General features: G+C 42.6%; 1 protein-coding gene across 1 annotated transcript in view; it reads left to right on the forward strand.

Moving 5' to 3' along the window:
- Positions 1-11,578, forward strand: part of salm (spalt major) — a 72,078-nt gene extending 60,500 nt beyond the window's left edge. The window contains 8 exon segments of the mRNA XM_086910929.1: positions 2,218-5,751; positions 6,611-6,744; positions 7,747-8,022; positions 8,380-8,466; positions 8,469-8,658; positions 9,291-9,439; positions 9,850-10,023; positions 11,031-11,578. Of these exon segments, the coding sequence (XP_086767055.1) occupies positions 2,218-5,751; positions 6,611-6,744; positions 7,747-8,022; positions 8,380-8,466; positions 8,469-8,658; positions 9,291-9,439; positions 9,850-10,023; positions 11,031-11,435 (4,949 nt within the window). The 3' untranslated portion in view covers positions 11,436-11,578.
- Positions 11,579-15,715: the final 4,137 nt, after the last annotated feature.

Below are 15,715 nucleotides of genomic sequence, written 5' to 3' on the forward strand. Positions count from 1 at the left end.
GGCCCCGGTGCGCGTATTAAAAAGTTTCCATCGGTACGGGTTTCACGCGTTGCGCCGCGGAATACTAATCGCGGTGCCGCCGTTTCTTATCATTGACACGAATGGGGACGATGATCCTCATCACGGTGGCCTTTGTTGCGTTTTTTTTTTTTCTTTTATCGTGAATTCGTATTTTTTTACGTGGTGTAAAGTTAAATGTGGACGGATTGTTATTTAGTTTCTGAAGGAATTATAGGCACGTAGATTCCGTGATCAGTGTCGGTAAGCCTGGGTGGTAAATAAAATCGGAGCGACTTCGATTAACGATTCTGACTCGGTTTCACCGGCACATTGTACATTCTAACTATTACAAGCCGACCTGCCAAGCGTTCGACCCGTTCCAGCCTTGGCGACTGGTTGCCTTAATCGTGAAGCGAAATTTTATGAGCTTTCATCTTCGCGTGGTGAACTGTTTCCTCGGAGTGATGTTCTTTTCGATGTTATTTAGACAGTCCTGAAATGTTATTCTTTCGATCCCAGATGATTCAGAGAATTGTATTTAAACTTGTTGCACGGTGTATATATTTTTCTCATTCTTTTTGTTATATATATATATATATTTTTTTAATATTTTTTTCTTTATTACATCGAATGTTTTAATTTAATGCATTTTTAATTTTTTTTTTTCTTTTTAAATAAAATTTCCATAAAATTTAAAAAAAGTTTGAATTATATAAGGCTACAAAGTGGAATGGAATTCATGTAAATTTTTATTTTTTGCATTATTTCCTATCTTAATTGTTTGTTTGTCAGAATTGCAGGATAATTAGTTTCGTAGACTAGTTTTATACATTGTTCAAAATAATGTTACCGTTGTAACGCGAAGCTAGTTGAGGAATACTTAAAACTTTAAATACATTTTTATTATTGAACATAGCGTTATTTTATCGATTCAACAACGATTGAATTGTAATCTCTTCATCATATTTGTCACGTACAAATAATAAAATGCTTCGCTTGATCTAACAACATGTTCATACATTTTAATTACAAAATATTAAGATCCAGGTCTTGGATTATTACCAACGAAAACCATGCATACTTATATTTTTTAACTTTCATATTATATATCGAACGAAATAATTATTATTACTTTTTTTTTTGTTTCTCTCTCAATATATATGAAATAAAAAAACAAATGCATTGGATTTCTTATATTGAATATTCAATATGTTACTTTTAATCTTATCAATACGTTAATCTTATCGATAATATGTACGTTATTTATTATAAATTAAACGCGATAGTTATTTTGAAATATTGATTTCTCGAATTGTGTAATATGAATATATTTTTCACACAGTTGGAAAATTAAAAAAAAAAAAAAAAAAAAAAAATCACTTCAGAAAATATTTAACGCATATAAAATTTAATATCATTATCCGATTATCGTTATCGAAAAAAAGAAAAAAATATTTATCGTTTTATTTCGAGTTTATTTTTCTCAAATTTAATATTCTTAACGCGTTATAAAAAACTCTCGGATCGATGATTAGATTTAGGATAACGAACGAGAATAACATCCGTAGAGCGTTTCCAATCGTGCCATTTACTCCTCTTAATATGTAAAGTCCGTTCGTCGAATGCTTCTTGTTGCATCGGTAACGTGATTAACTGTTTGAAATTCATAGAACATACAGTATCTCAAACGAGCAACGCTCTTTATACATTTTTTTTTCGTCATTAGTGCGATACATACAAATGATTTAAACATTGAATACAGATGAAACTGGCATGGCTTCTTCGCGTAGATGGTTGTTCTCCCTACCACAGGAAACAACGCGTACCTCAAACAGGCTTCTATCCTCGTATCGCGATTAAAACATAGAAAAAAAGAAAAGAAAAAAAAGAAAAAAAAAATGAATAATTTAATAAGATTCAAGTTTGTCAGTCTTCACTCGGATGAACACTGTTGTATATCCTTATAAACGAATACTATGAAATGCTATGGAAATGCTTCCTCTTCCATCGAAATCTTTTAATAAACATTCGGATGTGGCGTAACTTATAATTCATTATATTTTCAATTTTTACGTTAACGCGTTTAGATTTACGCTTACTAAAATGATTCACTTTTAATATTCGTGAAACCTTTCTATTTTGCGTATGATGAAATAAGTATTTTCGACTCGATAGAGGATAAACGTGAATAATCGAGTAATTAATTACATGTTACAGGAGAGGAAAATGACTTTACGTCGGATGGAGAAGAGAGTGGCGGTGCAGGAGCTGGCGGAGACGAAGCCGTGGACCTCACGGCTGCCAGGTCTCATCAAGGTGACGAGGATGACAAGGATCAGGAAGACGTTTTGGAGGAGGATGAGGAGGAAGGGGTGGACGAGCAGGACGATCAAGAGGACGACGAGGAAGGATCGAGGAAGCAAATGCATCACAGGCAGGATGCTGAGAACAACAATAATTTCGTGGAAGGTGGGACACCGGCCAGCTTATTCCCACCGGCTGGAACTAGTCACGTCACCTTGGAAGCCCTTCAGAACACGAAAGTGGCGGTTGCTCAGTTCGCAGCGACAGCGTTGGCCGGTGGCGCGGACACCGAGGCTGCTCTCCAAGATTTGGCGTTGCTGCAAAGCACCCTGTACACCTTGCAGCATCAACAAGTGTTCCAGTTGCAGTTGATCAGTCAACTCCAGCAACAACTCTCCATAACGCATAATCAAACGGTGCAACAGCAACCGCCGGGCGAGCCGCCGGACAGCAAAGAAATATCACCGTCACCGATCATTCAGCCCAAACCTTTGTCGAGCCTTACTTCGCCTCCCTCGTCGCGTCCGCCGAGCCATCAGCAAACCTCGCCAGCTCCGATGACGCCCAACCTCGCCCAGGAACGGCCCACACCGACCAGCAGCGCGTCCCCGTTGAATCTTCCCCTGGCTTCGACGAACGCGACAGGCACGACCGCGACCACCAGCACCAGCAGCCAGGTGCCTATGTCTCATCAGATTCCGCCTCTCTGCTCGATCAGTTCTTCCTTAGCTTCGTCGATAATAACCAACACCGATCCCCCACCGTTGCACGAGCCGAACACCCTGGAGATGCTGCAGAAGAGAGCCCAGGAAGTTCTGGACAACGCCAGCCAAGGACTGCTGGCGAACAACCTGGCCGACGAGTTGGCGTTCAGGGGAGGGAAAGGCTCCCGCCTCTCCCCGTACGACTCAAAGTCCGGAAGCGGTCGCGGGGAGCCGTTCTTCAAGCATCGTTGCCGGTATTGCGGCAAGGTGTTCGGCAGCGACTCGGCGCTTCAGATCCACATACGATCGCACACAGGTGAGCGACCCTTTAAATGCAACGTCTGCGGCAGCCGCTTCACCACGAAAGGGAACCTCAAGGTCCACTTCCAGAGGCATACGGCCAAGTTTCCACATGTTAAGATGAACCCGAATCCCGTTCCGGAACACCTGGACAAGTACCATCCACCCCTGCTACAGCAAATCGCCTCTGGTCAGAGACCGATGCCGTCCCCGCCACCGCCACCACCCTCTCACCATCCCACCTTCCACCCGGCGGCGGCCCACGGTTTTTTACCCCCCCAACCTCCCCTGCCGCTCAGCCTAGCCCTTCCCGGTATGCCACCCCTGTACAGATCGCCGGTTGTTGCTCATCGAGACGATCAGGACGTGCCGGAGAACTTGAGTAAACCCGTTACCACTGCCCCGACCACGTCCCCACATTCCCCCGCGGTTGTGTCCAACTCTCGTCATTCCTTTCACGACAATCACCTCCACCATCATCACCACCACCACCACCAACAACAACAACAACAACAACAACAACATCAACATCAACAACAACAGCAGCAGCAGCAACAAAAGCAGCAACAACTCGAGCAAAGGGACGAGATCAAGCTCGAGCACCGGTCGCCTATGCAAGACCAGTATCAACAACACCAACGGCCCACGAGTCACGAGCCCGGCGAGAGGATAACGCCTAAGAAAGAGCCGGAGGAGGCCGAGGAGCCGACGGAGGAGGATAGCGAGGATTTCGAAGAGACGACCAGACGGTATTTGAATTCACCCCAATCCTCTGTCAATCCACCCTCTCAACCGCAGACTTACGAAGACTGTAGCATGGACAGTAAGATCAGCGGCCGGCTCGAAGGCGACGCCGACATGGAAGTAGACGAGGAGATCGAGGAACAGCCGGAAAATTTGTCCGGTCGGGGAACGATTAATCGTTTGCCGCAGCATATTGTCGCGTATCCCGGGGCATCCCCGGCGAGCAGTAGCGCGAGCAGCGGAAGCCTTCAAACATCCTTCGCGGGGATTCTGTTCCCAGGGCCGCCCGCGCATCATCAAATCCCGCACCATCCCGCCCCAACTACCGTGAACACGTCCGCCGTCAATACGAGCGAGATGATCGATCCGGCCAAGGATCCAGCCATCTATTCCAGCCTGTTGCCACGGCCGGGCAGCAACGACAACTCGTGGGAAAGTTTGATCGAGATCACCAAGACCTCGGAAACGTCCAAATTGCAGCAACTGGTGGACAACATCGAGCACAAATTGACCGATCCGAACCAGTGCGTGATTTGCCACAGAGTGCTGTCCTGCAAAAGCGCGTTGCAGATGCATTACAGGACCCACACGGGCGAGCGGCCGTTCAAGTGCAAGATCTGCGGCCGGGCGTTCACCACAAAGGGTAACTTGAAGACTCACATGGGCGTGCACAGGGCGAAGCCGCCGCTCAGGGTGTTGCATCAGTGCCCCGTTTGCCACAAGAAATTCACGAACGCGCTGGTGTTGCAGCAACACATACGGCTGCACACCGGCGAGCCAACGGAGCTCAGCCCGGAGCAGATTCAAGCCGGCGAGGTGAACGAGTTCCCGCCCGGTTATCCGCACCACCCGCTGGCATCCTTCCTCCCGCAGGGCTTTCCACCCATTCACCCTGCCGGAGCCGGCTTCCCCTTGAGTTTCCCCCCGACGCGGCAACAGGCGTTGGAAAGACAGGCTCAGGAGAACGACGTGGACGGGAAGGACGAGGCGCAGCAGCAGCACCAGCATCAGCATCAGCATCAACATCAACACCAGCATCAGCATCAACACCAGCAACAGCAACAACAGCAGAGGTACACGGGGGAGGAGCACAGCGAGGAAGCGGATGATCAGGATGACGAGGAGGATGATCGTAGGGAGGAAGACGAGAGGTGTGCCATGAATCGCGATGGTCGTGGCGACGTGGAGGACGAGCAGGATCGCGAGAGCGAGGAAAACGAGCACAAAGAGATGTCTCTACCGAGTTTCTCCACTTCTTTGGCAGCTCTGGAGAACCAAGTTCGAACGATCACCACGACGGCCACGTCGACGGTGGGGAACATGGCCAGATCGCCCCCGTTTCACCGGTACAACGGGAGCGAGAAGAGCAACAGCCCGATGAATTCGGGCGCCCCGTTGGACTTGACACCCCGGGCATCGTCCACTCCCGCTTCGGTGGCTTCCGTGCCAACGCCACCTCCGCAAACCACGACCCAACACCCGCACCCGTTCGGCATGTTCGCAGGCCTGCTGCAAGCGGTCTCATCGTCGCCGTCTACCAGCAGCATCGGTTCGTCGAGCATAAACAGCGTGAGCTCGATGAACGCCGTGACTCCTGGAAGCGGCGCCGCCGGACCCTTGGCTTCCCTGACCACGTCAGCCGTGTTGGCTGCCACGTCGACCTACAACCCGCTCGGCCTGGCTGTCGGAGGGCCAGCAGGTAGGCGCTGCTAGCATCAGGGCGAGCTGCAGTTCCTGCTACACCTCCCGATCGATCTGACACGATTCACTGATCCTGACCAACTGCCAGTCTGACTGATTCGTCCACCTTTATCCAAACTCTGTATATCGACGTATCCTGTTTGTGGTGTAGCCGGACCTAGCACTCCCACCCTCCCGCTTGACTCTTTTTATTATCTGTTCGAACACCTCTGTTTCGATATTTCTCTATGTTTCTATTTCTCTCTCTCTCTCTTTTTCTCTCTCTCTATCTTTCTACCTCTGTCGTTCTTGTTCTCTCTCTTTCTCTCTCTCTCTCTCTCTCTCTCTCTGTCTGTCTGTCTCTCTCTCTCTCTATCTTTCAATTCGAATCACTCTTCGACATAGAAAAGAACAGTTATATATATATATATATATACGGATATAGATACAGAGTTTGCGTGCACAAATATCAATTTTGTATCCCTTTTTTTTGCGCAAAGAAAAAATCGAAACTATGGATATTTGATATATAAATAAATAAATTTCTTTGGAAAAACGGATTGCTGCCTGTACGATTCATTTCAATCCTTCCGTTCAAACTGCCAACAACGTCAACGTTGACTGTAACGTTGTTTTCGAGCTAGCTTGGATAACGATCAGGTTCGGGTTCCGGAGGCCTCGCGTTGACCAGCGTCTCGGCTCTAAACGTTTCAGGCCGCGTGTCCTAAACGATTAGATTAAAACCTCTCTCTCTCTCTCCTCTCGCGTTCGTGACGGATAGTTTACGCTCGAATCGCGGGTTACAAATTGCTTTCACGGACGGTAGAAGCGTGTGAAAGTGTCGGGAAGCAATTGTAAAGAGGTACGATCTGTTACAGTGCGTGGAAACACCACATGTAATATCTGCTACAAGACATTTGCGTGCAACTCCGCGCTGGAGATCCATTACCGGAGCCATACGAAGGAACGACCTTTCAAATGCACCATATGCGACAGAGGATTTTCGACCAAGGTACAGTGAATTTGAATGCGTTCGATGGATCGGGAGGATCGAATTGGACGCGTCCATCCCTCAGAATTGTTTGCTGCTCACCGAACGAATCTCGGAAGGGGGATCGTGCAGCGAGTGGATCGATGGGAATTTCGATTCGAGCGACAAGAAATTTTGTTCTAATCCTTATCGCACGAATTGTTAAGATTCTTTAATTTCTTGGATCGTTGTTAAGGATAGATTTGAAAGTTTCGAAAAGGTAGTAATAATTTTGACAGAGATCATTAGAGGTGTGTAAATTTGTTCCTCTTCACGTAGATATTTTTATTTCTTTTTTTATGGTTATGGTATTTAATTACTTTTTACGTTTAATTTTAAGTAATAATTTTTCGTTACGTAAGCTGTTGCAACTGCTTACGTATGGCATACGAAGTTTTCAAGTTCGAGATTTAAAAATTTTTGAACCGATTTTATGGCGTTTCGAATTTTACCTGATAATTTCATACAGATTGAAGTATCGAGAAAATTCAAGGGTTATTAAAAATATTGTAATTCCGTTTTCTAAACTTTCTTAATCGTCCACTTACTCTCCTCTCCTCCTTAATAAAATAATAAAATGTTTACAACAAACAAATCTGTTTAATTATACTACTAGAACTGAAATTTCATCCATCGACCATTTCAAGAATACCAAATACAACATTATTAAGAGAAGAATATTTATAAATATTTATTAAAAAAAAAAAAAAGGTACATTATAAATCGTTGCACGATTCTTTCACGAGAAACATTCATCGCTTCGTCGCTTTTAGAAACGGAAACTAGTATTTTTAACTAGAGCAATACTAACGCAAAAGCACCTTTTTAATTTTTTCCAAAAATTCATCACAATTCGCTCATCGATCATTGCAAGAATAAATAAATAAATAAATAAATAATTAAATAAAAAATCATTGGATCACGATGAACACGAAGCCTATAGGCTCAGCTCTGTATCTTTGTTTTTTTCTACGATAATTTCAGAACGATGGTTCCGGGCAGCAAGCATGCGTCTGTGCGTCTCAACCGTTGCCCGCTAACAGTTCGATCACTTCACCCGATCCTCAATTCGGATCACCGTGCGCCAGTAGTCGAGAAAAAGCGAAACGCAGGCGGCGGCGGCGACCTGAGGATCGGAAGAACCGGGGGCGGAAAGGAGCCGGAGGGGGGCGGGGGCTTACGCCTGTCTATCCTGCCATCCGCCTACCCCCGCTGATGTCGCCCGCCCTCGGACTTCTACCCTCGGCGCACAGCCTCCTGGTAAGAGCCTGCTGAATTTTGACACATGAACACAATGATAACTATGATCACACCACTATGCATCTTTATTTCCGCTTTCGCATCCAATCTCCATATATAATTTTCATTCGAAGAATGCAACAAGATGAATTTTTGTCCATTGAAAATTGAGATTATTAAACAAGATTATTAATAAAAAAAAAAAAGGAGAAATAAAAAAGAAATCTAAATTAACGTTTATAAATACAAATATAATAGCCAATAATGATGCGAAACAGCGAGAAATGGTGCAAAGTGGTGTAATCGACGAAGTGATTGAACTCGACGCAAGTCCGGCCTGCTTATAAATGTAACCAATCGTTATTTTCTCTCCCGCAGGGGAACATGAAGCAGCACATGCTGACCCACAAGATCCGGGATATGCCGCCCCATCTGTTCAGCGACTCGAAGCAACAGCAACAGCAGCAGCAACACCAACACAGTCTCAGGAGCACGAGACCTCGAGAAGTCCTATGTGCGCCGAGGACTCGAGCTTACCGCCGCCTCCGCCACCTCCGCCACCTCCTCCCCCGATGCCTCCTACCTCGATAGAGCAGAGCATCGCCGTGAAGAGATCTCCGCCCGAGGGAGAGCTGCCAGCGCCAAAGAGACCAGCCAGTAAGTAAGCTTGGGAACTGATTCTGAAAAGCGTTCTGTTCGGTCTGCTTCTTCATCGAGCACAATTCGAGAAACGGTCCAAGAGAAGCTTGGCTTGGCAGAATTGTACCGTTTGTTTCGCTAGAACGGAAATATCGCATTCGAGCTTGAGAAGCCGATAGTCGCGAGAATCGACGAGCGTTGTTTTGTTTTCAATATGTTTCAGCTTCGCTTATACTTGTGCACCACGCCTGTGCTTTTCTCCGCACCACCGCTCTTTCTTTATATATTACGCCCCCCCCTCCCTCTCTTTCTCTCTCTCTTTCTCTCTTTCTCTTCTGTCTTTCCTTGGTGGCAGGTTACGCTCTCTCTCCTCTTCTCTCATCTCTCTCGATTATTTCGTCTTTTCCGTGTGACGAATATCTTTCTCTGATCTACATATATATATATATATATATTTCGTAACGAATCATCGATCTCGATCCAACGATCGAAACCACACCACCGTCATCACTTTTTCTCCCACACATACATACACACATATACACATACATACACACAGACACATCTCGAAGAAAAGAGACAAGCTTGAAGAACTACCTCGCTCTACTTGTGTCAGGGTCTGTTCAGAGAAAATGTGTATGTATTTCCAGGCGTGCCGAGCAAACATTTGTGCCAGATTTGCAATAAGAATTTCTCCTCATCTTCGGCGCTCCAGATCCATATGAGAACTCACACGGGCGACAAACCGTTCCGATGCACCGTCTGCCAGAAGGCCTTCACCACCAAGGGCAATCTCAAGGTATACACCGCCATTTTCTCCCCTTTTCTCTCTTCTTTCTATATCTATCTCTGTCTTTATCTCTCCTTCGTATTCTCTCTCTCTTCTCTCTCTCTCTCTCTCTCTGTCTCATTCTCTCTTCTATCTGTCTCTTTCTCTTTTGTCTGTCTTCTATCTCTCTATTTCTCTCTCTCCCTCTCCCTCTCTGTCTCTCCGCTGTATCCCCCGTGTCTCTGGATTCTTCGAGTTTTATTCACTAACACCAGCTAGCTGCTACCGCTTGTACTAACGCTAATGCGTAACGTACAAAACGTGAAGGTATTAGAAAGAATAATCGCAAGCTCGATGAAAGATCAGCGACACATACGTACGACACCGTACACCAGGTGGAGCCGAGTTGACCAAACGGACACGGTTCTTTTGATCCGCAGGTGCACATGGGCACGCATATGTGGACCAACGGAGCTTCCCGACGAGGCCGTCGAATGTCCCTGGATCTGCCTCCCCTACCCATCACCCCCAAGGACTCGGAATTCCTCCAGCGACGGCCGGATCTTTTCTATCCCTATCTACCCGCGCCATTCCTTAACGGAGTACAGCAGAAAGTGAGTGGTTGTGCATCTTGAAATGTACGAGCCGTTTCCTCGATTAATTTCATATTTATTTCCTTTGTATTGTTTAGTCGTTTCACACAGTCGTTTTGTCAAAAACAAAGTTGAGGTTTAATTGAGTCGAAATTGATCCCAAGGAAAATACGCGTTGTTACGCATTTTCGATTTTATAAATTTTGAGATATCGAGATTTCGATACCGAGATTCAGAATTCAATTATGTACTTTTATTTATTGCATATATTCGATTATATATATATATATTTTTGTTTTTATAAATATTATTTTTTCTTTTCAAGTAAATATTGTTTACGATGATTTGAAGTATGCTTCTTTCAAAGTAATGTCAATATATTTGCTAATCTCTGACCCAATTTTTAAACTGATATAATTTTAATTGTTTCAGTTTCGACTAAAAAGAATAGAGTTTAAAATTTTGTCAAGTTCGAGATAAAATGAGTATTTTGAAAAAAGTGAAGTCGGGTATATAATCAATTTAATTGGTTTTAAAATAATATTTGATTATTTCAATTATCTATTTTCTCAGAGAATTATATATATTAATATATAATATATTAAAATACTTATTAATAATGCTTTATTAGACGAATAAAAATATTGTTCAAACAAGAATTACGTTGCTATTCTATATCTAATTTATACTTATCACATGAATAATACATTCTCTTCAAAAAAACGAATAAAAACACCTAAAATTATGGCGACGATCAACTTTTATCATCTCCCGCATATTACCCAAACCCATCTAAACAAAGACAAAGACGAACAATTCAAGTCTCAGTTTACACAAATCGTCAAATCCAATCAGACAGATAAGGCCCCTCCCTCTCCCCCACGAGGTGTCGAAAGGTGGTTAGCCCTTATCAGGCAGAGCTGGAAAAGTCCAGCACACCCACGCCCTTAACGATTTATTCTTTTCTTTCGTTTTTGTAGGTAATTGCCTCCGAATAAACCTAACCAGTCGGCGTGCATTACTTACAGCTGAACGAGATCTCGGTGATACAGAGTAACAACGGGTTACCGGGCCACTCGGTGGCCGCAGGCAAATACGCGGGATTGTTCGGCTCTGTGTACGCTGCTGGCGCCGGATTCCCCCTGGACAAGCAGCCAATGGCGGCGTCCAGCAACGGGCCGTTGCTCGACGGCAAATCCTCCATTCCATCCGGATCCATGCTCTTCCAGACACCGTCGCCCTCCCACTCGCCCGGCACGCCAGGCTCCAACGGGAGCAATCAGAACAGCGCCAACGTGTCCTCGTGGACGGGAGACGCTCTTCAACACCACTTCGACAGAGAACCGCCCGCCAGGTCGGAAGGGAACTCGACACCGCCATCCGCTCGACTTCCGCCACCCCCCGCGGCCAGGGGTGAGGGACTGGCCACGTGAACCTCGTTAAACACCACCGATAACGCATACCCTTCTTTCTCGGGGCTTCACGTTTTCGGCGATTGAACTCCGTCCTGGCTGTATTACAGACGAGACATAAGTAGACAGAAAGAGAGAGAGAGAGAGAGAGAGAGAGAAATAATAGAGAGAGAGAGAGAAGAGAGTATAAAAGGAAGGGAAACGTTTGATGAAGGAGCCGGAGGCAGTAGTAGTGTTGGTTTCAGTGCATTTCGCGAGCCCAAAGACTCGGGTACCGAACGTCCGACGACATATCCTTCTTGATCCCCGCCAGAGCCAGAGCAGACACCATGTTCCTATTGTCACACTAGTCTTAAACGCGTTCGAGAGAGGACTCTCCTCCCCCCCCCTCCCCTCCTCCCCGCCACACCACCCCAGAGCAAGAGACGGTCGGTCTGTTCGCCGTGTTCCGTACCGCTTGTTTCTGGCGAATATGTGGTCCGTTTTCGGAACTCTCCTCCCCCTCCCCGCCCCCGCGCGACACGTGCTTTCGCACGAGGTACCGGCGGATGTGACGCCTAGACTGAGCCCCCCCCCCTTTCACGGCCGCAAGACACGTGGCGCCACAACGCCGGCCCTCCATAACTCTGACCGTCCATGCGCGACAGTGATGGTCACCTCACTCCTAGGTATATCGTACATTATTATTATTATTATTATTATTATTATTATTATTATTATTATTATTATTATTACTATTATTATTATTACTATTATTATTATTATTATTATTATCATTATTATTATTATTATCATTATTATTATTTGGACGGAGTATACCGTGTGATCGGATAATCTCGGACCTCTCTCGGTTCTCCTCTCGTCCGGGATCCCGGAGGCGATTATATTTATACTTACTTTCGGTGGCGGCATGCATCGTTTGTTAAGATGCTTGATGCCGCTTTTAAAAATTTACACCTCGGATCCGACCACTTTTGGCATTTAACTACTTGGCATTTGTCTCCGCGTCGTCATTGATGAGAACGAGAAGAACGTTTTTCGAGGTAAACACGATCGTACGTTATATTTCGTGCACGAGAGATATAAATATATAAATAAATAAAGAAAGAAAGAAAGAAAGAAAGAAAGAAAGAAAGAAAGAAAGAAAGAAAGATGAATATATATATTATATTGATGGCGAAGGGTGAATGACGCGAGTTGTATACACGTGCGAGTACATGCGTCGCTTTCTTTTTTTTTTTTTTTGTTTTTTCTCCAAGAAGAAGAAGAAGAAGAAGAAGAAGAAGGTTTTTTTTTAAATTTTTCAAGCGGGCCCGGCAGCGCCCTCGCTGTGATATGAGAGGAGCAGCCTGCAATCATTTAAACCAATGTACTTATACTTTGTATCATAGTATTATTATTTACACTCGATGTACAGCACGCACCGTGTCCCGTCGTTATTTTATACGGAAAGACAGCCAACGTCTATTTGTGTTCCCCGATATACCCATCGATCTCGTGTCTCTTCCCAGATCGAATCCTCGATTTATTTTCAAATGCATCGTTGTTCGTTTAACTCTCGATGCGATGTTAATCCGACGTATGTACGTATGTTGTGTATGGAGTGGAGGAAATTTTTCTTTCTTCTGTTTCTTTTATGTTTTTCCTTCTGTCTATGTTTTTTTTTTTCTTTTTTTTTTTCTATAGTAAATTTTCCTCATCGACAGAAAGATCGACTTCCCTCGCGTTTGTTTCTAAATTACGATGAACGTAGAATTTGTTCGTTGATCTTCGCGAAATCTTCCTTTGAATTTTGCGAAAATTTTTATATCTCGTGTATAAAAATTTGCATTTATTAATTTTTCAAATAATAAAGTTAAACTCAATCGAATGAATAAAATTCAATGAATCGTATGATAAACTGAAGCGAGGGAAGTCGAAATAAAATCATTCGTTTAAACATTTATTCGTAATTATTATGAATTGATGGAAATCGAAATCAAAAGTAAACACGGGTTCGAATACGATAATACATCCGTTATTATCGATTTTATAAAAAAATTTTATTCTTAACGAGCATTCTAAACGGATAATATCTCGAAGGAATGATTTGAATCGCATTATCGTTGTCGTGCGTTTGAGAATCTGAATAACGGTGATTGAAGGTGCATGCATCGTGGACTGTGCAATCGATCACATTCGTTCATACTCGAAAAAGTAATACTCTCGTGTAATAATGGCTTTCCTGTATGTTCTTCTCACGTTTAATCATGAAATGCGAACGAAGGATAAGTAAATACATAAATAAATAAATAGAAATAAATAAAAATAATAATAGACGAGATACGATACGCATGTGTAAAAAGAAATCGTGTAAAAAGTAACAGATAGCAGCATACGTGTGTCCAGTAAGCACTTTACCGTAATTTATCTAATTTTTAACTTTAGCTTAGGGGTAAATAACTAAAGAGCTCCGTCGATTCGAGGACTCTCATGCGAAAAATGACAGAAACCACGGTGTTTTTCGATCTCGACGGTGGCTTTATGTCAATCAAAAAGTGTCGAAAAAAGGATTCATCTTAACGATCGAAGACGTCAGATATAGATGATCAAACGATCAAACGAAAGTAAAACATAAATAAATAAATTTTGCCACAAACGCCTGTTTTGATTCAATGAAAATATAAAAATTGGTAATAATATTAACAGTTGTAATTTAAAAATTGATAATTTTTATTTTGAAACGAAGGATTATAAAAAAAATTCATGCCGTTTAAGTTTTCGATATTGAAAAAAAAAAAAAAAAATAGAATCGATACGATTAATCGATATCAAAGATAAGAGAAAAAAAAAGGATGAAATTCGAAGTTTGTCGATGGATTGAATGGAAAGAAAAAGGTATCTGATGTCTTCAATCGCAAGAAACAAAGTGAACAATTTTGTACGACGAGTGTGCAAAATAGATAGCTCAATGTGATGTACACATCGAAAAATAAAGGGTACGAATATTTTTAAGCATTCGTACATATACGTCTTAAAAATATACCGTACGAGAATAAAGTTTGATCACAATAGCGATTCAAGAGAAATTGAATCCACACCAATAGCGGTATTTCTTTTTTTACGAATCGATTCATCGAGATGCATATCGACAAACATATTGTTATATCTGTGCGGCGGTTCATTTTGTAAAAGTAAACCAGAACTGAAACAGGAACAATAAGGGAAAAAAAAGAAGAAAAAAAAAAAAAAAAAAAAATGTTGCGACAATTACAATCTTTTAAAAGAGGTGGAACAGTTCGATTTTTGATTCAGCCAAGAGATGAGAAATGAAAAGAGAAATGGGAGAGAAAGCGAAGAAATTGAAATTGTACGTGTAAATCCAACGTATAAAAAAAAAAAAAGGAAAGAGAGAAAAAAATAAGAGAAAAGGAAGAAAAGAAGAGACGCATCCAATGCTAGGAGAGAGCGTTCGAGAGTCTAAAAGGTAGTAGTTTTTAGAAGAAAAAAAAGAAAAAAAGAAAAAAAAAAAATCAAAAGTTTCCTCCAAAAGCGACGATCGTATACATATATGTATGCGTGTATATAAATACTGTTGTAAATAACAAACATGCGATTAAGTATAATGGCGAATGATGTCGGGATAGAGAAATCGATGTAAATCGTTAGTGTGCTATTAAAAAAAAAAAAAAAAATGTTTCGTAAGTTAAGTGGAACGTTTACATACGTTCGAAAAGCGCGGGTTTTTCGCGCTCAGATGCGCAATGATCGTTTTTAACTATAGAATAGACGAAAAAGATGGGAAAGGGAGCACGGAAAGGCTGGCAGCTATTCCCCGATTGCAAGTCCTGTGAAGTTGTCCAAAACAAAGTATTGCTTGTACGATCTTAGGTTTTTCTGTACATATTGTATAATCTATGTATAAACATGATTCTTGCTAGTTGCGAAACCTGTCTCATTGTAGTTAAATTACGTTACGGATCATTATATCTATATCACTTCAACAATAAACAATTATTATGAGGACGAGTTGCATTGGCTGTTTTCATTTTCGTTCACAGGTAAATGAAGTATATTATATTAATTTATTCTGTTAAATGTAATTTTCGTTGAATTATATAAATATTCTTGAAACATAATAATTAATATTATATTATAGGTTTATATTAAGAAATTTAGAAAAGTGTGTCTTTCATTGTTCAGTAATTTTAATCTCGAACGAATGTGTTAAATCACGCGATGAAATATTTAAATATTATAATTTTTCAATAATTTCCATTCAGAGATGATTTATTAATTTTAACAACAATGTACTGACATCA

This window comes from Apis florea, unplaced genomic scaffold (genome assembly GCF_048593485.1).
Source record: "Apis florea isolate Af1SG1 unplaced genomic scaffold, ASM4859348v1 contig_3203_pilon, whole genome shotgun sequence".
NCBI classification, from domain to species: domain Eukaryota; kingdom Metazoa; phylum Arthropoda; class Insecta; order Hymenoptera; family Apidae; genus Apis; species Apis florea.